The sequence below is a fragment of the Alternaria burnsii genome (genome assembly GCF_013036055.1).
Source record: "Alternaria burnsii strain CBS107.38 chromosome Unknown 697, whole genome shotgun sequence".
In the NCBI taxonomy this organism is placed as follows: domain Eukaryota; kingdom Fungi; phylum Ascomycota; class Dothideomycetes; order Pleosporales; family Pleosporaceae; genus Alternaria; species Alternaria burnsii.
The window spans coordinates 111,956-139,154 of NW_024066120.1; the positions used below are offsets into that span (position 1 = coordinate 111,956).

Below are 27,199 nucleotides of genomic sequence, written 5' to 3' on the forward strand. Positions count from 1 at the left end.
GGCAGGCGGCCATCAAGACGGCGGACCGTGGCTTCAAGCACGCTCAAGTGCTGCAAGCTTGCTTGGAAAACGCTTGGGAACGATTTACCATCAACGACGCATGCAACATGCGCTCTACTGCGCCTCAGCAGCGGCTGACGAAAGCAGTCGGCCACTGAGAAACACATTCAAACAAAACAAATGCAGGTGGATCGACGCCAAGTCAGACGCCTGCGCCACAGATTTTCCCTGCCTGCGCCCCCACCTAGGTACGGTACTCGGGATCCCCCTCAGTTTCAACCCAGATGGCGGGCCCTATTCGTCGAAAAATACGTCGATTCGCCCGGTGCAGGTGCTGGTTGGCCGTCGCACACGGTGGCATGTGGCTTGTGACGAGTCGAGGCCCGTCGCGCACCAGCGCTTGTGTGTGTGAATTACAAGTCGACCTGCCTTTACGAGGGTTAGGCCAGGCTGAAAGGGAATCGCCAGCGTGCAGCTTGGTTTGCTGACTGCATCCAATAAGTCGCATTCGACGTCCAGCCACCGGGGTAAGCGTATGAAGGCAAAGGCCCGTGTTTACCGTAACAAAGTTGCAAATTGCCGCCATCCGTATTCTTTCGTCAGGCGCGAGCGACGATCGCTCCCGCCCTCTCTTTGTCACATCCGTCATCAATCCAGCTGGACGCCTGTTTGCTACCAACTCAACCACTCACGCTCGCTTTTTCCTCTCCGCCCGTTCCTCCGCAGCCGCCTTCCGCTTTCTTGTTCCTGTATACCCTCGCAGCTCAGCCCTGTACACCACCTCTCTCCCTCTCTCTCGCTGCTTTGTTTGCTTGATCCCGCCACAGAGTGCTCAACTCTCCCCACTTGGTCTCACGCACTTGCGGGGTAGCCATTCGTTAGCATTGTTCTAGCCGCAAGGCACATGTCGAGATGAGGTTATTCAGCCCTGCGCGAGCGCTAGCGGCGCTCTCTCTGTTGTCAACGGATGTCGTGCGACCCTTCACCCAGGCCATTGTCCTCGATCCCAATTCCGAGGGTAAGACGCTGTTGTCGCGCAGCTGCGCAAATCTATCAGAATGCCAGATGTACTGACGTCGTGTCGCAGCTTCCATCAAGGATGTTTCTAGTCAGGTCGCCAAACAGCTCGTTGCGCAGTATGCGACTATCGACGACAAAGGCATACACGTACTGGGAGGTTACCCCGGTATCCTCTACCCACCCTACTACTGGTGGCAGGCGGGTGCTATGTTCGGCACGCTGCTCGACTACTGGCACTACACCGGCGACGACCAGTACAACGAGATGGTTCGCGAGGGGTTGATACACCAGTTCGGAGAGCATCTCGACCTGGTATGCATCCGTGTGTACTGTGTCTGAAGTGTATCGCTAACTTTTGCAGATGCCTTCGAACCAGTCCAAGAACGAAGGCAATGACGACCAAGTCTTCTGGGCCTTCTCCATGATCGCCGCCGCCGAGTACAAGCTCAAGGACCCTCCCTCCGACCAGCCCGGTTGGCTCGCCATGACACAGTCTGTCTTCAATCAGTTCGTAGGCCGCTACCAGAAGGAGGTTTCGGATGGCACTTGCGGCGGTGGCATGCGCTGGCAGATCTATCCGTGGCTTAATGGGTGGACGTATAAAAACACTGCTTCCAACGGAGGACTTTTCCATCTCGGCGCTCGATTGGCAATGTACACAAAGAACGATACGTATGCGAGGTGGGCGGAGAAGGCGTTCGATTGGATGGCGCAGAGTCCTATATTGCCTGGAGATGGGCAGGTGTACGATGGAACGAGCATTACGACGAATCCTCCATGCCACGACGCTGACCAAACGCCTTGGACCTACAACTACGGTATCATGATTGCTGGAGCCGCATATGTAAGATATCATCACGTGTACACTCTACAATCTGCATACTAACATATCGCAGATGTACAACTACACCAACGGCGCCGAAAAATGGCGCACAGAACTCACCAAATTCATCAACAAAGTCGCCATCTTCTTCCCTGAAGAAAAAGGCGGTGTCATGGTCGAAGTTTGCGAAGCGAACCAAGTCTGCGACGCAGATCAAGAATCCTTCAAAGCCTACCTCGCCCGCTGGCTCGGCATCACCATGCAAATGGCCCCTGAATTCACGCCCCAGATCCTGCCCAAGTTGCAGAAATCCGCCGTTGCCGCTGCCCAAACGTGTGAGGGACCGTCCCAACACAACGGCGGACCCCATCAGTGCGGTATGAAATGGTATGCCACCGGTTTCGATGGCATTGGTGGCGTGGGCCCGCAAATGACGGCGCTCAATGTCATCTCAGTGCTGAATGCCCAGCGGGTGCCGCCGCCGTATAGTAGTGATACGGGCGGTACTAGTGAGGGCAATCCTGGCCTGGGTAGTGGCAACGATGATGATCGTCTGCCCAAGTTCCAGAGCGAAATCACTACGGCGGATAAGGCTGGGGCGGCGATATTGACGATTTTGATGTTTGTCTTGTTTGCGGGAGGTGCTGTGTGGATTTTGATGTAATGAAGGGTGGGTGGAAAGATGGGGAGGACCAATGGGCTCCCTTTTTCTTTTTTTGGTTATACCCCCGTTGCAAGATATATGCTGGTATGATGGGATGATACGTGTGTGTTCTGGGCTTAATCTTTTGCGATGGCTCTTTTATGGCGTTATGGGTGGGGATGGGATATGTGGGAGGGAGATTCATGTGTATATTTGATTATCTGAACGCAATATGATTGAGTATCCTCCTTTTTTATTTACGCTAGTTCGATCGTGTGTATGGCCATTGTGGGTGTTTGGTGGTACGAGGTTGGGCTAGTTGTTGGGCTAGTTGTTGGGCTAGTTGTTGGGAGTAGTTGGTCTTGGGAAAAGGTATAGGCGAAGAAGATTTCTGTTCGAAACGCCGAATTAATCACTATTTGGAAACTTGCGCATCGGCTTGAGGAGGTAGTTGGATGGATATGCTACTAAAATTTAGTTAGTTTTCCCCTGCGATGAGGTCGAGCTATGTCTCGCACTATCAGACTTTTGAGTCGTGCTAGTTTTAAAACACAATGTCTATATGAAGTTGTGCTGAACTGTTCAAGACATTGAACTATAAGCTATGGCGTAGAGAATATATAAAGAACTTGGGTCTGACGAAGACCAAGTTTGAACTGAACTAAATAAGATAGTATATCTGGACGATGACTCTAGATGCTACGAGTAACGAAACTGTTGGTCAGGAGAGGGATCACTGGGAAGGTAAGATTACACTCCACCCCTTTCACCAGTTGCATGACTAATCAGACACGCGACTATAGACTTACGAGAGAACAATGTTCCGCGATTCTTATTCCGAATGTTCCATTGGCAAAGCGGCGGCGGCCCGAGCGTAGCCATCAACAACGCAACCGAGATCGTACCTCGAGGCTTCATGAACGGCAACAAAGGATCTAGTGTCTATGGTAAGACCGAGAAAGAAATGTACAAAATGGTGAAGGACCATTTCGATGATAATAAAGAGGTTCTTACAGAGTTTAGCTCTTGGGCGGCATCTCTCCATGCGGTTCTCTGCTTCGCCCGAGACACATGTGCCGGCTGGAATCCTCATGTCGCTGTCATCGATCGCACGAGATTAGAAGGCGAGGTTCTTGTCTGGTGGGTGCCGGATCTTCTCGGTGCTAAGCAAGGTGACATTGAGTATCTGGCGCATGGATGTATACGGGGTCGTGGTTATACCGCAGTGCCTTTTGAGCAGCTTGTCATCAATGGGCTTTATAACTTGTTCCCCGAACTTGAAGCTTGGAAGAAGAATCGCACGAAGAGCATGCCTTTTGGCCGTAAGCTGCAGAAAAAAATGTTTGATCGCGCACCACCAGTTGATATTTCGACCGAGGACATTGCGACTGCTAAAAAAAATAGGCATCTTATTTGGAGAGCTTGCTCTGCCGGTCATGGTGGCGCTGCGTTGTCTCAGGCCGCGGGAAGCTACTGGATTCAAAGAGATGGCAGTTCGGGTGATTGAATCACCAGGTACTAGACAAGTAGAATTCGAGCTTGCGACAGGCTTTTGGGCGCACCCGGGAGCGACTTACACACGCAAAACGAGATACCGTGATACTGGCAGGTGGTATCCAGATATTGAACAGCGGATTAAATTGCTTCGTGCGATCAATAGCCATGACTTTCATCGCCGAGACACAAGGAAGCGGAAGAGGGCTGGATCCGACGCTGAATACGAACCTGATACTGACGATTACACTAATCGGTTTCGGAGCTATTATAATACGCGGAAAGGTCCACGGCTAGATTATACTAGAGTAATGCCAGCGAGATTAGGCAAGGCAGAAGATTTTGTCCAGTTTGGTTCCGCTGGGTCGGATGAAGGAGAAGAGGATGGGACGTTAGACAAGGAGGGAGACAAGGGGTCAGATAAGGACACGGACCAAGTGTTGAACGCAAAAAAGGACGAGGATATCAACAAGGAGGAGCAGCACATGGCGATGCAACGCGAGTTTATGAAGAGATGGTTGAAGACGTGGTCTGAGCACGTAAAGGCATATAAAAAGGTCCTGTAAGATCGAGAAAGAAGATAGGAGGTCGAGAAGATATGAACAAGGATTAGCCGAATGCTGGCAAAATCGGACTTTGCATTGGCATTCACCTCCCATTATCATTTTTCTGAAGAGATTTTGTCCACACGTTAGTTGATGGAGGAAGACATGACGCGACAACGGCGACGGTGTATGGGCCGGGGCCTCGCGAAGACGCGTTACTCTGGCTTCGGCTAGTCCAATGGACCAGCCGCCCCCAAGGCCTTTCCGAACACTGCGCCCTTCCAGGCTGCCATCTTCACCCTCCATTCACCGACCACGACTCAAGAACTGCAACTCACCGTCAAGGATCATAAACGTCATAGGTTGATACAAAGAACGCCTCACCGGCGTGCTCTTGGTAAGTGGCTGTGAGCGTGGATGTAACGTTTCGCGATAGGCGTAAACGCACACAGCCCGGCTGCAGCTCGCACACACCGTTTTTTACCCATCCGCTTGGTGGGCTTTGAGGATGCTGAGGCTTCGTAGTGCAGCCGAGTGGGTATCCAACACGAGTCCGGTCAGTGCTATCATAGTGGTTTTTTTATAAGAAGCCAGCGCCTTGGAATTTCATCTCATCTTTTCACCTCCCTCTATTTCTGACCTCGGAGATGCTCATTCATTCTGTAGAAGACAAACGTTGCTGCTCAAAGTGACATTGGCAATCCACCATTAGGCGACCATGGCTACGAGGCAGAAAGGCAGAAAGACGGGATCAAGCGAGCAGCTTTTCAGCTCGACTTGTTCCGCGAAAGACACACCGTACCAGGATGCGTGTGGGTAACCGCGCCGCAACACTCGATGCCATCTTGGGAGCGCAAAGATGGGCTGATCTTTTCGAACGGCAGTAACATTGAAACAGCTTATCGTCAGTTCCACTAATCTGCTTGCTAGGATCAGGTACAGCCCCGCCTGTTCCTGTCGCTTCGCTTCTTTCAACATCTAGACGACAACCACAAGGCTGAACGACTAACACCGTAGAGGACTCCCCTGCATGCCAAGCCACAGCCTCAATCTTGGAAAACCCCTCTTCGCCTCAAGACCCGTACACCGCCATCCTTGACACCCTGTCACCCAGTAATTCACTACATTCCATCGATCGCTATCGTTAGCGAAGCTCGGCCATATCCCTGAGGTCGACCGCCGATCCTATGGTCATGCCGTTGTATCTCGACAAGTCGCCGCTGAGAACAGGACCTTTGAGCCCCGTTTTACTCACAACTGGCCTGGGTCCAAGACCTTAGCATCATGCCCCCATGTGATGGCTCTCCTGTCAGCCATACCCGACGCTGGGGTGTGTATGCCATTTGGAGGCTGAGCTTAGGTGATTAGGCTCCTTCGAGGATCCGACAGGCGATGCCCCATTACAAAAAGTGACTACCCACCGCAGCGCATGAATGCACGGATATGGGGATCGTTCACACACCCAATGAGTTCACTTTCCACTCACACAGATGCCTCCTCGACGTTCCCATGTACAGGCCAAAGGCTCTCTGCGGTGCGCCACCAATTGAATGCGTGTCGTCATCAGGCAGTAACATCTTTGCTGTAGCACTGATATGTGACTCTTATCCGTGTACTTGAACGTTGGTGCATCGTCTATCATTTGGGTCGGCATACCCTCGACATTCCAATATGCCTCCCAAGAAACAGACACCCAACTCCACTAAGAAGCGACCACACTCTGAATCCCAATATGAGCCCCCTGATTGTGCGCGGAGGGTCACTCGTCGCTCGACAGCTTCCGCCCGAGCGAGAGTCGGTCCGCAATCTCCACCTCACACATCGCCGTCGGTCAGACGAGAACAGACTATTGCCCGTTCATCCAAGCCGCTTCCCGTATGCAGTCCTGGCGGTGAGCCAGAAGCGCAAGCCAATGTTACGCCGAAAACACCTCGATCTCTTGTCAAATTTGCTGTTCAACCTCACAACCCTCCAATCGAGCGCGCCGTGCCATCGACTCCGCCTATAGCCCTTTCCAAACACTCATGGGCATCACGTTCAGCTGTCCTGATCAATAGAGGTGGCTTCAATACGCCCACGAGTGAGCCAACAGGCTCGTCAAAAAGCACCAAGTGGGCAGACGCGATAGGCCAGATCAGCAAGATGTACAGTTACAAGCGCATACCTGAGAATCAGGTCCGTCTTCTACTCATAAAGCCTGGTTCCTTCGACGATCAGATCAACGCTTCACTGCTGGTCGTAAGTGACGATGACCTGGGAAGCGAGCACTTTCCTTACTCTGCCCTTTCGTACAATTGGGGCAACAGCAACGACGACAACACCATCATTGTTCAGGATGATCCAGCTTCAATTCCTGTCAAGTCTATCGCGAAGGCAGTCGGTGCTCTTCAAGCAATCGCGCGGGACAAGATGATTAAGGTGAAACCGAATCTCTACGAAGCGCTCAGACACCTGCGGAAAGAAACCCACACCGTCGCGCTTTGGGTAGATGCGCTGTGCATTAACCAGTTTGACAACAAGGAGAAAGAAGAACAAGTGCTCAAGATGGCGCAAATTTATCGCAAAGCCTACAATGTCAATGTGTGGCTCGGTTCTGATAGCCCCGGTGACTTGGTTCCGAACAGGGCCATGGCTTTTATTCCAAAGGTCATTGACCCGGACAACCTCTCCGAGCTTTTGACTGGCGACAACTATACCAAAGACTGGGCAAGTTTGTACGAACTTCTGAAATGGAGCTGGTAAGTGCAGCATAAGTCAAAGTAACCACACATGCTGATTGCGTACAGGTTTTCGAGACGCTGGGTTATACAAGAGCTGGCGTTCGCTCAGTCCGCTTCGGTTCACTGCGGCAAGCATGTGCGCGATTGGAGTGACTTCCAAACTGCTATCGCCATCTTCCACCGACACTTTGACGTCTTGAAGTCTCGACTCATGCTGCATTACGAATCTTCTCAAACCAAGCGCAGTTACTTGAACGATGATTCAACTCTGGAGATCGAGCATCTTGGTGCCAAGCTGTTGGTGGACATGACATCGACTCTGTTTCGTAAGCGTACCGATGGCTCGCTGGAGTCTACGAGAGGGTTAGAGAGCTTGGTATGCTCTTTGGCGGGGTTTGATACGTCTGATCCGCGCGATACGATCAACGCCTTTAGAAGCATATCGAAGGAAGTGACCAGGTACGACTTGCGACTCGCAGAATCCCACAAGCTACCGCCCACCCCAAATTACAGCCATGATCTTTTCGAGATCTATCGCGACTTTGTTCAATGGGTCATAGAGACCACGGGATCCATTGATATAATCTGCCGCCACTGGGCGCTTAAGGAGCGGAAAGAACCAACGCCGACGACGCCTCGGCTCGTTCATCTCCCTTCTTGGATCCTGTTCGCGGAAGACTCTGCCTGGGGAAAAGGTGAAGACATGTTTCGTGGTCGAAAGGCCGGTGATAGCTTTGTTGGTCTACCTGGCAGCAACAACTACAATGCCTGTGGCAGGCGGTACAAGCAAGCCGAGGTTACATTTCCGCAGAGCCCAGTCCAACGCAGTTCCACAATACCAGCTCAGGTCACTCACGACATGTCAATGTACGTCAAAGGTGTCATGATCGGGTCGGTCTCGTTCCGCACCGATCCGTTTCCGGATGGCGTAATCACCAAAGACTGCTTGGAATGTCTAGGCTGGGTTTTCGACAAAAATGCCAAAGAGATCGCCGAAGTTCCTGCTAAGCTCTGGCAAACACTAGTCGCAGACCGTGATCCGCAAGGAGGCCCACCTCCTCCTTGGTACAAGACAGCATGTCAGCACTGTCTTGCTTACCAAACAAACAACGGCCACATAAACCTCGGCAATATACTACGTCGAAAGCTCCAGACCGGTTCTCAAGACCTAGTGTACGACTACCTCTGTCGCGTACGCGCCGTCACATGGAACCGATCTTTCCTCAGAGGCGATCCTATCTGTAGTGCTGCGTCCAAGGATTGCGGCTCGAACCACGACGAGCTCGTTGGCTTCGGACCACCTTTGACTGAAAGAGGGGATGTGATTGCCATTTTGTATGGTGGCAGCGTTCCCGTAATCCTCCGACCAACTGAAAATAGCTCGGGTGATCACCTTGGCTATCGATTCGTCGGGGAGACATACATCTACGGTAAGATGGACGATGAAGCCTTCGGGGTCCATTGTCAAGAAGAAACTTTCAAGCTACTCTGAGATTTGTCTCCGCCACCTGAGTCGAGAATCCCCAGCAGAACTTGCTTTCTCCTTGCGCAATGCTGCTTCTTACAATCGCGTCGTTTTTGTATATTTGACCCTCTTGCTTTCCGTTCCTGTCCTCCCATAGAATAGGCATACCTACGGTCAAGCCTGACTCATCTCTTGCTTCTACAATACCCCTACCTCACGACCTTACGACCTCACGATACCCTATACCCAAAACGACTTCGAGCTTCAACCTCTCGTTTACAGCGATACCCCGACTTTAGACATAATTTTGTCAATACGATATATCAAATAGATCTCTTTATCAACACATTCTACTGCACTACGATAGTATATTTGCTAGCTAGATCGAGCAGAACACACATTGATCTCCCAGGCATATCAGCCACAGCTTTTCATGCGTGATAATATACTCAAAGCCATGTGCAAATGATCGTTGCGCACGTGAGGCGGATATATGAGGGCGCAGCGAACCTTACATAGGTACGGAGCAAGCAACTGTTGTTGATCAACAACTAGAAAAGACCCAACCAAGCTTTTCAAAGATTATCGGTGGCTTTCCTAGCTTGCATTGCTGGCTCATAGTCTTCGTCAGAAAGTGGGGGCTAACGACCAGGACGGTGAGGCTGATTCGTTCCCCGCTTTGCATGAAGCCTGCGCCCTGGGGCCGACAAACACTGGGGCCTTGTACCTCAACAACTCTATCGCCGGATAAGAACACACCGAATCCTTGCGAAAGCAATACCCAGGTATATGCTTAATATGTCGGCTGTGTACAATTGTCACTACACTATTCTTCTGACTTCAGCGCGATATGCCTTGTGTTGGCTCTTACGTGACGACATGGTAGTATGCGCTGCTGAACGCTGTACTTGAGCTGTCCCACAGCTGATGAGAAGAAGCCATAGGCGACACAGCCACAGCAAACTGTTGTAGCAGCGTCTGGAATGAAGCTACATATTTTGTTGTAATGGAGAAACGAAGACGGTTAGGCAGCTGCGCTACCTTCCACGAGTAAGAGTACGAGAAAAATATCTAGTTTGTAATCAATAACGGAAGAGAGATGATGAGATCCTGACCGGGGTGTTCTGACCAATGATAGCTGCGTATTCGATCCCACTACTGTCTGCGCTTACGGCCAGGCCTCTGCCCCCTCACCACTTACTCTAGCAAAAAGCGTCAGTCTGCCTGCAGCGCGTGCCACCATACAAAAAGACAAGAAGCCACCTAAGGCGCCACCCGTATTGCGACAGGAGCAGTCAGCAAGTCATGTACGCGTCTCAGAAGGCCGACCTGCGTATCACTGGCTAGCTACTGCGCCCCCACCAGCTGCATTTCACATGCATGGAGCGAGGCTGAATCTCAGCCTTGTGCATTCAGGTCCCAAAGATCATGATAAGCTGCCTGAGTCCCCGTGAACGCCGTTGTGGCTTTGTCTCCAGAGGTTGCACCCCTCCGTCAATGTAATGGACCCTCTATCGGTAGCAGGCTCGATCGCGGGTCTCATCTCCTTGAGTGACGCAATCTTTCGCAAGCTCTACCACTACGTCAAGGATGTGAAAAGTGCAGAGAAAGAGGTGCAAGACCTTAAGAACGAAATCGCTGCACTCAATGGCGTACTCCACAACGTCCATCTGATTGCTCAGGATCTGGAAACGAGCAGCCTACAAGACATCTCGATCCGTCCGGATCATATCAACTCCTGTCTCGCGACCCTCTACCGGTTGGACGAGAAAATGAACAAAGCTGCTATCTTCGACAAAGGCAAGATACGTGCCACTATCCACAAGCTCAGCTGGCCATTCAAATCTGTGAACGCAAAGAAGTTTATCGAGGATATTCGCAGTCACCGAAATCACCTCAACTTCGCTCTATCTGCGGATACTATGGCAGCTTTGCTTCAGTGTCTTTCGAAACAAGATCAGCTGCTCTCGAATGTTGCTAGCCTTGAGACAAGACTGCGAGACCAACAGAACATTGACACCAAGATCGTCGTCAATGCGGAACGCCAGAAGATCCTGGATAGTTTCCTTTCTGTCAATCCTGAAGATTCATTCCGTACTAACACGCGGATCAGACACGCCACCACCGGGTTTTGGCTTACTGGAACTGATGAATTTACCAAATGGATGCAAGGATCAAATTTGCATCTTTGGCTAAGCGGCATCCCCGGCGCCGGTAAGACGATTCTCTCGAGCTTGATCATCCAACAATGCTTGAAGCAAGCTACAGATGATAGAGCAGTAGCGTTCTTTTACTGCGATTATAAGAATACCATGAGTCAAGACGTGGTTCAGATCCTGAGTAGCCTTGCATCGCAACTCGCACGGCAACATGAAAGCTGCTTCCAGCTACTCAAAGACTACGACAATAAACTGCGACCACAGCATCAGCTGCGAAGAAGTCCCGAAGTCGATGAGCTCACCGATTTGCTCCGAAAAATGTCGGATCACTTTGAAGATGTACGTCTGATAGTGGATGGGCTTGACGAGTGCAACGAGCAGGCTGGTGCGGTAGCGAGTACACTGAGGTCGCTAGGAGATGGTCACGCCGTCATTTCTATGTGTTTTCTGAGCAGAGACGAGCTTGATATCCGTACGGAACTCGAAGCACCCATGTTCGAACACATTGAGATTGCTGCGCACACAGAAGACGTAGAACACTATGTTCGTAGCGAGATAGAAGAAAGGCTCAAAAAGAAGAAACTTCGGCTGAAAAGTAGGGAACTGAAAGACGAAATTGTACATCAGCTCGTGACACGAGCACAGGGCATGTGAGTGTTGCTCGTAAGGCTTTTTGATGTATTTGCTTATCACCACAGGTTCCGTTGGGTGTCTTGCCAGCTCGACCACCTCTGCGAACTGCCAACAGATGCGCTTCGTCGTAAAGCCTTAACGTGTTTACCATCAACTCTGAACGAAACGTATGCAAGAGTACTGATGCGTGTGGAGAAGTCCGCCAGACCGCTGGTACGGAGGACCTTACAATGGATCGCCTACGCTGAACGTCCCGCGCTCTCCGACGAGCAGTTGTTGGAGATCGTCGCTATAGACGAGGACGACGAGGATTTGGATCCTGAGGCGTGCCCTGATCTAGAAGACCTTCTTCGATATTGTGGAAGCTTAGTTCGCAGAACTAGCGGTAGCATTTACGATTACACGAACAATTCTTGGTGTGCTAGTACTATACTTGAGTTGGCTCATTTTACCGTCCAAGAATTTCTGGAGGCCATCATCCCTAACGATACGGAACTGAACGAGTTCCGCCTGAGCTCGATTGACAAGCTCACTTTGGCTAAGACCTGTCTGAATTACCTATGTCTTCCATCATTCAATAGGCCGCCTGTTGACTTTGAGAAAGACTATGAGGACCATCCATTCTACGAACATGTATCACGACACCTGATCATTTACGTCCACAGATTTGCCCACGAGGAGGATCTGCAAAAGCGCCTCCAAAGGCTGTTTCGTCCGCCGAAGTCCCACAGTCTCACCCGGTTCGTCCTACACAATATTCAGAATCCGGGAATTGAACTTCGGAAAGAGGGGAGGTTCAACAAAGTCTGTTCTTACGAGTTTGGAAGCATACATGTTGCGGCTATGTTACGTCTTGGAACAGTATGTCAGTGGCTAATCGACGAAGGATGCGATGCAAATCAAAAATCCATGCTTGGCACTCCATTGGAATTGGCGATCTTTGACACAAGTTTCGAAAGGAAGATATATCGAGACTTTCACAACCCACCTCCGCCACTTCGCCTTCAGCTAGGGCTCTCTGACGACGATGGTCAAGGTATCCTGTCGGTATTATTGAAAAACGGTGCCATCTGGAACACAGAGGGCGTGGATACTAAGGCTTTGTATCCAGCAGTATCTTCTGTTACAATGGAAGAAGACCTGGTCGAGATGCTTCGTCATGGTATGCCTCTATTAACGGAAACCATTGAGCGACTTGAGAAGGTTCCGGACAGCAGGCTCATAAAGAAGTTTTCCGATGTTATTCATGATGCTGAGAATGCGAAGATCCCTTTGGAAGTCAAGCTGCGGGTACTTGATCTTGCTCGAACAAGGCATATTGAATTAGAGGCCAGCGGCTTGCCTGTCGATACGACAAGAAGTGCAATGAAAATGTTGAGCGACAAGGCTTACGCTGAAGCTATCGTTTATACTGCTAAGTATGGCCCAGTGTCAAATCTCGTTCATCTCACAACGGACGAGCGATTCACTGTCGACATGAAGGGACTATGTCACTCGGCAACATTACTTCACATAGCGGCAGAACACAACTCTACACAGTGTATGGAGCTACTGTTAGACAAGCATTTCGATGCTGCTCATCTGGACAAACATGGACGGTCGGTCTTGCATTGCGCTATCGATTCTGGCGTACAAGAAGTAGCTCTACTACGTCGGCTAGTTCAAAGTAATGCTACCGAGATTGTAGATTGCGATGGAAGAAGCGTTTGGCATGTCACAGCTAAGGAGGGGCGCTTGGACGTTCTTGATATCCTCATTACGGAACTTGGATCGAATCATCCTTTCCTCTGCATGCAGAGCAAACTAGGGAGAACCCCACTCTTGGAGGCAGTCTTGTATCGACAACGTCATATCGCATCCCGGATTCTAAGGTCACTTCCGGCGGAAAAAACCTTTGCGGTGGATCCGCAAGTTGTTCATTCCGCTGTAGCGACTGGTCTTGAAGACATCTTTCGAGAACTTGTGGAAATGGGTGCGAGCCTAGACATCAGATCTGACCAGAATCAAAGTGCTCTGTATTTTATTACCCAGGAAACGACCCCTGGCATACTGAGAACACTATTAGACCATGGCCTCGAGGTAGATCGTCTTGACAGCTACGGAAGATCACCCTTCCTCGACTTCCTAGAAGTTGATCAGCACTCGCAGAGACTGGAAGCGCTGGGATACTCCAAATCTGACTCCACAAGTCTTGATCTTTCAGTCATGGAGCTACTTATCACGCCCTTTTGTGCTATGACTCAGGATAAGACAGGTAACCTTGCTTGGTTCTATTTCTGTACCAAGACGATACCACATTGTCTTCTTCGCCAAGCACTGTCTACCGAGCTTGGTACCCTCATAGGTTTGCTCGATGTTCTGATAGAGCGAGGTGTATTGAAAGTTTACGAAGAGGCCACCACCAACTCCGGCATCGCCCTTTCGATAAAGGCGTGCCTAGACACTGTTTCGAAGACCAACATAGAGGACCAAGAGACCATATTGCCCTTTGTCAAGGCCGTCCTAGGGCACGTCCCTAAGACTACCACAGTCAAGAGTCTCTTCGCCACTCATCCAGAAGCAGTACGATTATTAATCTGGTCCATGACTCAATCCGACAACGACGCATTGAAGCAGCTACTTGGCCTGGGAATAGATGTCCACGCTACATGTGAAGACTACGGTGGAAACTCGGCTATTGATATCGCCATAGAGGGCACCATCAAGGAGAAAACTTTCGATATGATCCTCACTCATGCAGACCCTGTTCGAATCCCTAAGCTCCATGCAGACGGCTCGTTGAGGCATTTTGTTCTTTGCGTTTCGCCAAAGCTCATTCAAGAGCCGGTCAAAGAAATGGAATTGCCGACCGCCACGAACATTTCGAAGTTGAAAGCGATTCTAAAAAGAGGCGTTGATCCCAACGTCAAGGACTCTCATTGCAGGACCACAGCTCACTCAGCAGCTCAGAGAGGCGACTTAGAATGCATCAAAGTTCTTGTGGCCTACCATGCAGACTTAACAATCACGTCTGATTTCGGTTGGACTGCGATACACGAGGCTGTGGCAAATGGAAACATCTTTATAACAAAATACGTACGGCAACTCTTACAGGATCAAGACAAGTGGGAGCGTTGTGTAGCCTTTAGTGTCCCGCTCTCTGCACTTAATGACGCCCCTCTCGGTCCACTCCCTCAAGTAACGTACCATCATGGTACTCTAGCGCATCTGGCGGTCTACAATCACAGCTCAGAAATGCTTCAGTTCTTGCAAGACAACGATCTAGTGGACAACATCAATGCAACAACACAGGAGGGCGCCACTCCACTTCACTTTGCCGTATGCATAAGTCATCCTCAAACGACCAGATGGCTGTTGAACAATGGCGCAGATGTCAACGCAAAGTGTGGCATACATAATACCTCCGCGCTACACGTTGCGTTCAGGCTGGGCTGCCTTGACAACGCGATCGCGCTGGTCGAAGCTGGAGCGGACTTTTCTGCCGATTCAGCAGGAATCACACCCGAGATGCAAGTAGACCCGACCATCTGTGCAGATTTGCTCGAGCTTCTTCCCAATATCGGGGTTCCAATTCCTCCTACAGTGATGGAAGGTATTCGGCGTAGGCACCAACTCAAGTCATCTGGGAACCTGTTTAGGGCGATAGTGAATGGAGATTTTGATGCCTGCAGGTCAATCATCGCAGCTGCACCATGCTTTCCCAAAAGGGTCAAAAAAGGCACTCGATACACGCCGCTCATCGTTGCACTAGTTCACAATCAACTAGACATTGCGAAGTTGTTCCTTGATCATGGCGCCTCTACAAATGGTGTTTCACGTGAGGAGGTCGATCGTATGAGTTTCGAGGCCTCAGCTCTTGAAATAGCCGTTAAAAAGCCGATGTTTAACTCTCTACTTGAGCAGCTTCTCGAGCAGTGCCTATCGCATGAAACACATTGGAGTCAGAGGTTCGGTTACTGGCGACCGTTTCATATCGCGGCCGCCTATAACCCTGGGGCAATCGAGATACTTGCCAGTCACGTTCTCGCGCATGTAGCGCTGTTTAGGTACGTGGATATCAAGCAGAAGTAGATCAAGGGTGCTTGTTTATAATGGATTCGCGCCAGGAAATTCTCTAACATACATATAGAGGGAGTTTACACTCAACCTTTAGCACGTTCGACATAAGCCCTTCTTCGACCTTGAAAGCAGGTCTTGAAAGATATGCAACAGATATAGATGCCGTTTCGTTGACAGGATTGGAATCAGGTTTCACCACGCTCCATGTGGCTATTACGAGCGGAAATTCGGAGGCCGTAGATGTCCTCCTCAAATACGGCGTTGATGCGGGTGTGAAAGACGAAAACGGGTTCTCCCCACTTCACTATGCTGCGGCCGCTGATAACAGCATTCTCGTCGAAAAGCTGCTAAAAGCTGGAGCGAGACTCGACGCTATCGACTTCTTCCAAAAGACCCCACTTATATCTGCTGCAAGGCGCGGAGCAGTGCAGGCAGCCTCGACGTTAGTTGAACATGGAGCGGACCTAGTGACTACAGACCTGGCTGGCCAAACTGCATTACATCATGCTGCTCGAAAACAAAAACTTGGGATGTTCATGTTCTTGCTCGACGCCGGATCCGACGCTTACCAGCTTGACGACAAAAGGCATTCTCCAGTATATTATGCATTGTCACAGGCACAGCTCGCCACATATGTTTACGCACGCTGTTTGAGTCTGGCCCATATTTTTTGCGCGGATATAGCCCCCAAATTAGGGCCGGGGATCCATGCTCTGCGCTCGTTCCTTTGCTATTGTTCCGAGACCACCAGGCGTTCGTATCTAACAATGGCAACGGAGGATGGCGATACAGTGTTCATTGACCATGCAATTTACGATGGCCCAGATTATATCCAGGTTTGTATCAAAGCTGGTGCGCAACTTGAAGCAACACGCAACAACGGTGATACAGCGCTTCTCGCCGCGTGTCGTGCTGGACGGATACCCTCAGTCGCATATCTTGTTCGACACGGAGCGAAGCTAGAGTACGGGTATCAAGGTCGAGCATTTAATGCATATATAGCAGCAAGTAGGCACCCGGAGATCGTCAGATGGCTGTTGGTAGAACGTTGGACTGAGCAAGGCAAACTTGGTAGTGAGCCTGCCAACAGTGGAGAAGAGGCACAGTGCCAACCTTGGACTGGGGTACGTACCGTCAAGATACCTTTGCGTGGAGATTACGAGCGGCCAGAGGGATTATCACTATTGGATCACGTGAAATATCTACATGGTGTTGCAAAGGGAGGATGGAGGATATTGGTGCCATTAGGCTGGGATACGATTGCAAACCTCGTGCAGTTGCCTGGAGAGGTGTGAGACATGATGTTTCCCCATAGTATGGCGTACCGTGGCCAATATCCTTTTTAGACATGGTGCGGTGGTTCCTGTCAAACATATATGAAGGGATCGACCTCTTGACTATCATGAACATGCATCACATATGTTGTGTCCAACATTTAGATTTCCTCTCAGCGCGAGTTACTAAATGAAGGCTAGGAAGCTCACTGTTGACGCCATCCCAATAGCCCACCAAATGCACTCCGTAACGAGATCACGAAGACAAGGAGATGCGTTGGGTGTCGGCGAGCCCAGCGACGACTCTACCGAGCATACTGTACCACTCGTATCCGTGATAGTGCTGGTACTCGTGTTGAATAACAGCTCAACCCATTGTACATCGAACCAGGCGTCTTGGCCAATATCCATACGTCCTGAGAAAGTACCACCATTGCTCCAAAGACTCAAAATAATCATACTCTCCTGATGGGGTACATTGACTTCTGTATAGGCTGATTGCGCTCCGTTCATATACCACGCGCTTCTTCCGTCCACCCAGTCCATTCTATAGTTGTTCCAAGTCGAAGTGGGTTGGTGAGCCTCCATCGACACATTGAATGTTGCGCCATCGATAGGTACCCCAGTGTCGGGGTCAGTGGTAGGCTGGTTGGAGTAGTGCACTTCGTCCGCCGAGCCTCCAGTCGGAATCTCTATATCCGACTCGGATGTGTCATCGTGGTACGTGAAGAAGCCAGCGATTGCGCCACTGGCTCCATGAATGCGTGCGGACATGCGGATGGAGGCGAATGTGACGTTGTATTCTGCAAAGTCAAGCTCAGCCGCCAGCTGGCTTCCGTCTGAAAGCCTTGTCGTATGCAAGGTGAGGTAAGTCGAATGTTCTTCCGATTTGTCGGTGTTGTTCCCTGACTTTGGTTAAGAAAGCGCAGAAGCTACGAAAGAGAGTATAGCTTACTGATTGATACACGAGACGGTTTGTAGTGCATGTCTATCGTGTCATTTTTGGGGGAAGGTCTGAACCAATCTCTAGCATTCCAACCCGAGTTCCAGGGAGCAGCTTCGATGATCTTGGTCTGACCATTGGCCGATTCAGTAGCCGTGTAACTCTTTCCGTAAGACGAGGCGGCAGCCGCATCGCCATCAATATCATCACGAAGGTTCCTGAAGTCGTAGAAGCGATAGAAGTCGTACGTTGCTGCTGTCGAGCCATTGGTTGAGAACTGAGTACATTCTGCAGAGACCTGGACGAGGAGAAAAGACGTAGCGAAAGCCAATAGGAGAGCTGCACTGGAAAACATGGCAAAGAATGAAGGTAAGCGATTGGGATCACAGCAGACTTGATCTGCAGATATTACGACTTATCAGTCGCATTCGCTTATACTACATACGTGTAATGGTTTCCTCTCGGTGGTCTCATGGTCTCGATGTCACCTGGCGAGGCGTTCAGGTGGGACATGGTAAGCTAAGGCGTTCAGCTGCTCGGATTCGACGCTCAGATTTCCATTGATAGAAACATAACGTGAACGTGGGGTATTACAAGGCTATGTTGTTTTCGAGACGTGAAACAAAGGATGACAGGATGACACAGATGAGGCTTGCAGAGTTTTGTGGCTTGCTAGTGGCGTCCAATAAAAAATGTGTGTATTGACTCCTGCGGCTCCGCCCGTCCTAGCGCTAAAAGGTACCGTACCCGAACACAAAACCCACTCATCGGTCTAGACTCCCGCTCGCAAAAGGAACTTATGAAAGTGTCAAGTATATGCCGCCGAGGCATCAATCTGAAGAAAGCGGCACAAATCCTGGCAGCAGTTTTCGATCGACTTTGCCGTCTTCCACTCGAGCTCTACAGCTGCCCTCGTGGGGTCAGCCACAACAACGCCTACGTCACCCGCACGACGTCCAACCTCCTGCGTTTCTATGACCTTTCCTGAACAGGTTTGCATTGCTGCCACAATCTCCTTGACTGAGCTACCATCGCCGGTGCCTAGGTTGTACGTGTGGAATCCTGGTTTCAGCCGCGACTCACCAACCGCTCTGAGAGCAGCGACATGGCCCAACGCCAGATCGCTGACATGGATAAAGTCGCGCATTGCCGTGCCGTCCCTGGTATCCCAGTCCGTGCCGAAGATCTTGAGATGCGGCATCTGTCCGTTCATGACCCGAAGTAGGCTAGGCATGAGATTGCTGGGTTCTGTCCTAGGGTGTTCTCCTAGCTTGCCAGAAGCATCGCAGCCTATGGGGTTGAAGTAGCGCAAAGCCACAATGGACCACTCTGGATCTGAGACCGCTAAGTCATTCAAAATAGCCTCGCACATCCATTTGGAACGACCGTAGGGATTTGAGATCGCCGTGCAGCCACCTTGCGTAACTTGCTTCTTTCCTGCAGCATCAATCCAATCCCGGGTTTCGTGAAGGCAATGGTTCTCGCTTATCCGCAGCCCAACCTCGGATGTCACTTCACCATAAACGGCGGCGGAAGAAGAAAAGATAAGGTTCTTGATGTTCAGACTGTCCAATAACGTGCAGAAGGTGACCATGCCCGCGACGTTATTGGAATAATATTGCAGTGGCTGCTGGATACTTTCGGAAACAGCCTTGTGGGCGGCAAAGTGGATGACGCCTTCGATGACGGATCCCGACAGTCCAGAGCTGTACCGTTTGAGAATGACAGACATGGCGTGCTCGTTTCGATAGTCGGCTTCGTGAAACGTAAGAGATGGATTCCATGAAGTGTTTCGGTAGTGATCATCTCGCAGCTCCTTGATGCGGTCCAGTGTTGACAGGTACGAATTGTCCAAATTGTCGACAATGACAACACTGAATCCGGCTCTGAGGAGCTCCAATGACGTATGACTGCCAATGTATCCTAGACCGCCAACGACAAGAACGTACTGGGATCGACGAGCATTGGGCCCATCTGAGATGAAGGACGAAGGCTCGTCGATCTCGGAAGCAGGGGTGCTGTATCCAGATAGGATAGTTGATACAGGTGAAGAAGGGGATGCATCAGTAGAAGATGAATACGGACGAGCTTCGAAGTAAGACATGATGATCAATAGCGATGGCGGTATTGTCTCCAACTGGAGTCTCCTACGCACTTTATGTGTGTTGCTTTCTCTTCACTTCCACAACACTTTCGACCTCGCCATCGCCTGTACAGCTCACTGAACTGTGCTTCTCGATCTAGACTCCACAACCTTTTTCGTCTGTCTGCTTCAGCTCAACAACAGCTTCTCCGTGAAAAGCCTCTTCAATTCGATAGTGGGAACGCTCTTCTCTCTAAGCTGACAAGATGCGTTTTCAATATATGGCTGTTGATTCTGTTTTGCCTGACATCCAATCCCACATATGGATTGTCGTGTACCAGCCAGTCTACCACAGTGGTCTAGAAACATGTCAGCCACAGGTACTCTTTCATCCCGCCTCGCCACGACATGGCGTTTGCACGTTCGCCAGAAACTACACATGTTTGGTACAACCCCAGCTCTGGAACTTCGGGAACAGGGATGAGCAGGCATTTGTCACATCACTCCATGTAAGGGTGCTGTAGTGTGTCGCCGGGCTGATCTGATACTCGATACTGCCAGGATGTCTCTGAGATTGGAATCGATCGATCATGGGTATATCGCCAATCTTGCGTTCACTATTGTTGGTACGAGCCGTAGGATTTCGTGTTGTTAACTACGAGGGCTGAAGTAGTACGCAGCATGTCCACGAAGCTTTCAGGCTACAAGACACGACTTCTGTGTAAATTGACTTGTCAATCTCATTCCACTGCAGCATCGCTTCTGTGGCGAGGTTGTACCATACGTAGAATTGTGTTGAGAACGTGGAGGTTGATGTTACGCAACGTCAACGTTCGGAGGTACTTCCTGGTCAGCCCTTTGCACGGCTGGTACCCGGTAATGCGTTGTGGAAATGATTAATGCCGGGATTTAAGCGATGCGGGGAGTTTTTTCACTTTGGTTCGGTCGTCCCGGTGAGGCGGCGCGTCACTTTAGCCACAGGTACCTCGTGCACTAACCTCTAGGTAACCAAATCTCTCCCTTTTAGTTTTGGCACTTCCAAATAGGTCCATCGCTTACACGACATACAAATCGAGTCCAACCTACACTGTTCTTTTTCAAAGCCCACGTCGCTAGTCCATCTTGATCGGGATATTCGTGGTGAGCCGCAGTGGTATGTGCGATGAGCTAGCAATGTTCACGCACTACAACCCTGGTGCTGGGCGCACTAGCGAAGCAGCAAAGTGTAGGATTTGAGTACATCATCAAAATAGTACCCTTAGCTGCGGTGTTCCAGAACGATATTGTGGCGCAGAGCTGAACTTGCAGCAGCGATGTTGTTGAGTTTTTGGGATGGCAAGTGCAGAATCGATATTCTGACATTTCGTTCTAGGTCTGTGGTGGGGATGTATAGGACCTTCAAAACAGCTCGAGAAGCCATGTTGTATCTTCTTGTGTATAGGTGGTTCAAGTTGACCCTCAGAGTTCTTTGTTAGTCATTACCCCTCGTTCAATCACCATTCGGTCAAGCCTTCACATCACTCCCCTCCTTGACCATGGGTATGACTCCTGTCAATCCGTTTGTCGACGTGGATGAGATATCGCCCGTTGATTCTTCATCTCTACCAAGCTCTTCTGCGGCAGACGCCGCGGTACATCCTGCACTGCGTTCGCCAAGAATCACCATTTCTGATCACAATGACCTACCACATCCTCGGCCTGCTTTCCTTTCGTATGGCTCATTCAGATCGGTCAACAGCTGGGACGATCAACCTCCGCCCTATCCATATGGTACACCCTCTTCTTCCACAACAAGTCTTCCTCAGTCCAGCAACGAATCGCTTCCTCTCCGCCAAGGCGTGCCGAAACGAGATCGACGAAATTTCGCTTTTCGCGGCTTCTCGGCCGTGAAGCGCAAGATTTTCAGCCATGTTCATCCGAGGACAATATGGCAGATGATCGATATCCGCGAGGTATTTTGGCCGTTCACTTGGAAGAAGTACATCATCCTCTTCATCGTGGCTGCGCTTGCTGTCGGAGTTGCGATATCGGATCACTACTTCGGCTGGATCAAGAAGTCCATGGAGATAACGCGCAGCAACATGTTACCAGTTCTCATCATAGTTATCGGTCTCGAACCAATCATGATTACTGTCATCCTACTGGTCGCTCGTGTACCACCTCTTCACCCTCCCGTCGGTCCGCCTGTCGAAAAAGCTGCTCTCGATGTCGAGCTGGATGTGGAGAAGGCCATCTGCATCGTCGAAGCTACACCAGAACATCGCACTGCACTCGTCATCCCATGTCACAATAGTGACCATGAAGCTACCAGTAAGGTACTCAAGAGCGCCTTCGTTCACTTCCGACCCCAAGACATCTTCGTCGTCGACAATGGCCGCACTAGGCACCCAGTCTCCCCCGAGTTCCGTAACTTCATTCGAAGCGAGCATGCCGACATCAACTACATTTGGTCGCCGATTGGTAGCAAGAATGCCGCACAACTGGTTGGTGCTATAGCGGCTAAAGACTACGACTGGATCATGACAGTCGACGATGACGTCTCTATCCCAGCGACCTTCCGTCCACCAATCGACAAGATGGATGACATAACGAAGGGGTGTGCCTTCCCTCTCAAAGCTGTTGATGCCAACGGTGACATGCCACTCTGCCTCGTGGCATGGCAAGACTGCGAGTACAAGATGAGCGGGCTCACCAAGCTTGCGGAGTCGTCCATCTGTGGCGTGTTGTACCCGCATGGTGCAGGCTGGTTCTGCGAAAGAGATACACTCATCGATCTCATCAGCAACTACCACTCCATCGACTTCATCGCAGAGGACGTCAATACGGGTCTTTCGATGCAGAAGATGAAGAAGCGCATCGCCTTTGACGCAACATGCGTGCTCGAGACCGAAGTTCCTACCACTGTCCTCGGGCCGGGTCTTAACTGGTGGAATCAACGATATCGTTCGTGGGAGATGGGCCGTCATGGTCGTCTCATCGCTTTCGCAGAACGGATGCTGCTTTCTCTCAACGGACAGACAACGCCATGGGGTATCTTCACTCAAAAGTTCATCCATCTGTACTCTATCGCTACCATTATTGTGGACTGGGTGCGCATTCCTGTCTTCGTCACGATGGGCGGCGACCCAAACTTCTGGCGACTTGGCCTTCCACTCATGCTCGCTGCTACTCTACCTATTTTGGCTTTCAAACATCTCAACGCGCGGAACCGACCTGATCTCCAACCCCGGTTCTGGGCTGCAATGACCTACCCTTTGTACAAACAACTTTACAGTCTTGTATCGATCTTCGGTGCTATCCGTGCTGTTATCTTCTACGTCGGAGGTCACAAGAAACCAAAGACCATCAACAAGATGATCAAGGATAATGATCCTAATGCCGTGTGGCTTGATCCTCGCTTCGAGAATAACCCAGCTTACCTCGCTGATGAGGCGGAGGCTCTTCTCGCTGCTGCGAAGGAAGACGGTAGCAAGAAGGTGCCTGCTTCCGTGTACATATCACCGGCTTCTCCGTAATGGGGCGCATATGGGAAGCGAAGCGCGAAGTAGACACTTACTCCATTGGGCGTTCCGGAGTATCTTTTGCTCACATTTCGATTGCATAGAACGATACCCTTCCCCTTTGTCAAACATGAGACACATTAGGAAAATGGCGAATTAATATATGAATGTGATCACGAATGTGTTCGTTGTGAAATGCAGGTCATTCTTTGTGACGATGAATAGAGTGTTGAAAACGCGATGCGCAGTATCGCGACGCGACTTTTCGAAAGCACAAGATCTAGTTCGGATGTGGGCTAGCGCTTACGCACAGACTGTCCTTGCTTCTGCTGCCCCTCTCTACTGCGCCATTGGTGCGTTATGAATGACGGAACTTCATCAAGAGACATCAGCCTTTTTCATGCCATCCCTAACGAGGTGAGACGCGTTCATCGCACATATTCACTTAGCTATCATTTGATCGCTCTTTGGTCACGTCTTACGACCGGTCGTCATCGGTGTCGCATAAGAAAGTGCCCCGATGGTCAACCCCGCTACTCCACCCAATGTGTCGCTCGGCAACCATTCTAGCTCCGAAGGGCTGAAGCTTACTTAGGTGCACGTTCCCTGGTGGTGCTCTGGTTGGTCCTACGGTTTGCTTGCTACCACCATATTGACTGGGTGTAGGCATCAGTTTCGATTACGCTATGTAGTTTGCCGCTTGAGGAAGTACGAAAGGGCTCAAGGGAAGCAGGCATCCGTTGCTGCGCGTCTGACCGGTCCGCCGGGCCTGAACTCCACTCCCGGTACTTATACAACGTTGTCCAAGCATAGTGAACGTTCTTCCTCACGATGCTCATGGTCATCACCTGCAACTTATCCTCACTACCTCTGGAGTTTGAAGCCGACATAACGAGATGGCTACCGAATCTAAGGACCCAAGCACATTTACGTTCCATCATGACGACCTAGGTCCCATGACCGGAGTCATTACACCAAGCAACGTGGTCCAATTCCGCGCAGTGCCATATGCTACTATACCGGCTCGATTCAAGCAGTCTGTTCTCGCTGAAACGCTCGCAGGCAAAGATGACTTCACAAAACATGGGTAGTAGCCTATCTTCATATCCAGGTCGGCTTCATAACCGATCTTCGTTGGTCAACTCTGACGATCACAGTTACGTATGTCCGCAAGTGTTCAGTGAAAACGTAGTGGGAGGTGGAAATTTCCCGGGCGAAAGCTTTCCAGCCGCATCCGACGAATTTCAATGTGCCATCCTCCAGCTTAACATACCGCTCTCGTATCTCAAAGATCAGCCGCCTTCGTCCAAGCTTCCCGTGCTAGTGTACATACATGGCGGTGGCTTCGTGCTCGGAAAGATCGATGAGCAGCACAGCACAGCCCTAATGGTTGAGCAATCGATTCTTGATGATCAGCCTGTCATCTCAGCAAGTATACAGTACCGGGTGGGAGCGCTCGGTTATCTGCACACCCCGGAATCTGGCAACGCGAATCTCGCTTTGAATGACCAGCGAAACGCGCTTCTTTGGATTCAGAAATTTGTCGCAGGATTTGGAGGAGACAGCAAGAGAGTTACTGTGTTTGGAGAGTCTGCTGGCTCCATATCAATATGTAGCCACATGCTGTCTGCACCTCCATCGTCTGGTCCACTCTTCCAGAGAGCCATCCTGTGTTCTGGTGTTCTTGGACCAACAACAGCACCGTTATCGCTGGAGAACGCAAGCAAGACTTACAAGGACTTCTTGAAAAGAGTGGGAATTGAAGAAGACGGAGAGGCCAGTCTTGATTTACTACGCAAAGTGGATGTGCAAAAGATCGTTGACGCAACTTCTGAGTATCGTGCGGATGGCGGCATGTGGCTGATCGTCCAAGATCCAGAATGGTTTGGCGATGCTGCTGGATCGGTAACCTGGGATCGCATTCCTGAGTTGCTCAGCAAGTGCGACTGGGTCAATGAAATTATTCTGGGAACTACAGGTTCTGAGGTAAGGGAACGATGCTTCCAGACGCGCTCGGCATCAGAGGCTTACTTATCATCCAGGGCATCACCCTCATGCAGCAAATAGTTCCCGTCAGCCCGGACGCATTCCTCAGTGGCATTGCAACTCAGTTAGGCGAGCAAAGCGCGGAGCTAGTCGGTAAGGTTTATGGCGTCGCTCCAAATACCGACCAGAACTTGTTCCTGACAGCGGGTGCGCGCTGGATGGGCGATGTTGTTTTCGATGGTGAGTTATAGATCGGTAACGTGGAGCATGCGTCGCTAATTCTCGTAGCGCCTACTCACCAGCTAGCACAATACCTTACCCAGCATACGAACAAGAAAGTTTACCGTTACGTTTTCGACGTCCGTAACCCCTTTCCTATTAGTCCCTTTTGGCAACAAGCGCATCATTGGGTCGATGTCTACTTCATGTTCAAGACGTACCAATTCCGCTACCCCACCCAAAGACTGAAGGATATCTCCACGCAACATGCGCAAAATTGGATCAGTTTCGCAAACGGAAGTACACCATGGAAGGAATACAAGTACACTGGTGACGGAGATGAAATCGTGATGGTGGCGGATGAGAGGGATGGCTGGGTAGAGAGGACCGTAGGACAGCATGAGAAACTGGTGGAAAACACGTGGCGGAGGTGCGAAGCATTGTACCAAAGCTGGGATAGCATGAGAGGCAAAGAGTTCTCACCATTCGATATCGATCCGATGAAGGTAAAGAAGGCAGCCTAAGTCACCAAGGTATCGTTCACTTCAACCAATCATTCTGAGTCATATCAGCGCTAGGCTTTGTTGTGCTTAGCGGTGGTCTCACTCCACCGAAGACCTTTCAAAACATCGTGTTCATGATCTTCTTGAGTGTATTGATACTTGCGCAAACCTGATACCTAGAATTCAGATCCCATAAGACTTCAGCATGAGCACCCAAGACACCCTAAGACCTTCTCGGCGATTCGCCCTTCTCACATCTCGTCTCATTCTTGTACCGACGCCATTGGCCATCTCAATACCATCTTATGTCAATCTGTACGCTGACCTCCATGCCAATGCCGCCTTCTGCAGCATGGGTTTCGGCAGTGCTTTCCCTGTTCAAACGCGAACTCAAGAACAGATGCAGGAAGTGATTGCCACGCGAGACATTGCGCGATCCTGGGACAAGAGAGCGATTGGCGATTTCGCAGTAGGCAGACGATCAAAGTTACAAATTGAGGATACAACAGGCCGGAAACTGGCGGTGGCGACCAATGCAGTAGTGGTCATCGATGAAAGTGACATGGACGGTGTCTGTCAGACGCTTGACGACATTGAGTGGCTGGGTTACGCGGGCGTCCGTGACGCTACTACAACCTCTCTTCCTTCACGCAATGCCTCGGATGCTCCGCTACCGCCATGGGAAGAGATGGTCGAACTGCGTTATGGCGTTGCACCATCGTGCTGGGGCCAAGGGGTAGCTCGCGAAGCTGCGGAAGCAGTCATGCAATGGGCAGCCACTGAAAGAAGCGTGAAAAGATTCATTGCTGAGACAGAAAAGGAAAATGCGAGAAGCGGAAGAGTGTTGGAGAAGATGGGGTTCAAGAAGAGTGGTACTGAGTATTGGAAGGATGAGGATGAGGTGGAGTGGGAGAGGGATGCCTCGAGTCTTTGGTAGCCGTTGATGTGTCATGTGCAAACTTCACAGATTCATCACATCTAAATGGTAGCCTGTGTACCTTCAGCTATGGATACTCTTGTGCAATCACCGACACGGAGCTTAGATGTCAGTTTATCGAATATGGAGAGTTGAACGCATTGAAGTGCCAACAGAGGATAGGATTATTGATATACTATCAGCAAAGTGCATT

The 27,199-nt window shown here is 50.5% G+C and overlaps 8 protein-coding genes across 8 annotated transcripts; 6 read left to right on the forward strand and 2 right to left on the reverse strand.

Annotated features, from left to right (window-relative positions):
- Nucleotides 1–912: 912 nt before the first annotated feature.
- GT037_008853 (glycoside hydrolase family 76 protein) lies at nt 913–2,507 on the forward strand (the record flags this gene model as incomplete). Its single annotated transcript, XM_038933900.1, has 4 exons — nt 913–1,018; nt 1,088–1,332; nt 1,382–1,864; nt 1,917–2,507. The coding sequence occupies 4 exons, from the start codon at nt 913–915 to the stop codon at nt 2,505–2,507; spliced, it is 1,425 nt and encodes a 474-aa protein (XP_038783245.1).
- A 665-nt stretch (nt 2,508–3,172) lies between these two features.
- On the forward strand, nt 3,173–4,546 carry GT037_008854 (uncharacterized protein; the record flags this gene model as incomplete). Its single annotated transcript, XM_038933901.1, has 3 exons — nt 3,173–3,230; nt 3,290–3,808; nt 3,891–4,546. The coding sequence occupies 3 exons, from the start codon at nt 3,173–3,175 to the stop codon at nt 4,544–4,546; spliced, it is 1,233 nt and encodes a 410-aa protein (XP_038783246.1).
- A 1,650-nt stretch (nt 4,547–6,196) lies between these two features.
- Nucleotides 6,197–8,737, forward strand: GT037_008855 (uncharacterized protein; the record flags this gene model as incomplete). The annotated part of the gene is made up of 2 exons (XM_038933902.1): nt 6,197–7,263; nt 7,312–8,737. The coding sequence occupies 2 exons, from the start codon at nt 6,197–6,199 to the stop codon at nt 8,735–8,737; spliced, it is 2,493 nt and encodes an 830-aa protein (XP_038783247.1).
- A 1,475-nt stretch (nt 8,738–10,212) lies between these two features.
- Nucleotides 10,213–16,856, forward strand: GT037_008856 (uncharacterized protein; the record flags this gene model as incomplete). The annotated part of the gene is made up of 3 exons (XM_038933903.1): nt 10,213–11,519; nt 11,568–15,548; nt 15,632–16,856. 3 exons carry the CDS (start codon nt 10,213–10,215, stop codon nt 16,854–16,856), a joined length of 6,513 nt encoding a protein of 2,170 aa, XP_038783248.1.
- A 165-nt stretch (nt 16,857–17,021) lies between these two features.
- GT037_008857 (glycoside hydrolase family 16 protein) lies at nt 17,022–18,133 on the reverse strand (the record flags this gene model as incomplete). Its single annotated transcript, XM_038933904.1, has 2 exons — nt 17,022–17,740; nt 17,791–18,133. The coding sequence occupies 2 exons, from the start codon at nt 18,131–18,133 to the stop codon at nt 17,022–17,024; spliced, it is 1,062 nt and encodes a 353-aa protein (XP_038783249.1).
- Nucleotides 18,134–18,586: 453 nt separating this feature from the next.
- GT037_008858 (udp-glucose 4) lies at nt 18,587–19,882 on the reverse strand (the record flags this gene model as incomplete). Its single annotated transcript, XM_038933905.1, has 1 exon — nt 18,587–19,882. The coding sequence occupies one exon, from the start codon at nt 19,880–19,882 to the stop codon at nt 18,587–18,589; it is 1,296 nt and encodes a 431-aa protein (XP_038783250.1).
- Nucleotides 19,883–21,396: 1,514 nt separating this feature from the next.
- Nucleotides 21,397–23,376, forward strand: GT037_008859 (glycosyltransferase family 2 protein; the record flags this gene model as incomplete). The annotated part of the gene is made up of 1 exon (XM_038933906.1): nt 21,397–23,376. The coding sequence occupies one exon, from the start codon at nt 21,397–21,399 to the stop codon at nt 23,374–23,376; it is 1,980 nt and encodes a 659-aa protein (XP_038783251.1).
- An 881-nt stretch (nt 23,377–24,257) lies between these two features.
- GT037_008860 (alpha beta-hydrolase) lies at nt 24,258–27,006 on the forward strand (the record flags this gene model as incomplete). The annotated part of the gene is made up of 5 exons (XM_038933907.1): nt 24,258–24,448; nt 24,519–25,347; nt 25,404–25,587; nt 25,636–26,072; nt 26,470–27,006. 5 exons carry the CDS (start codon nt 24,258–24,260, stop codon nt 27,004–27,006), a joined length of 2,178 nt encoding a protein of 725 aa, XP_038783252.1.
- Between the last annotated feature and the right edge of the window lie 193 nt (nt 27,007–27,199).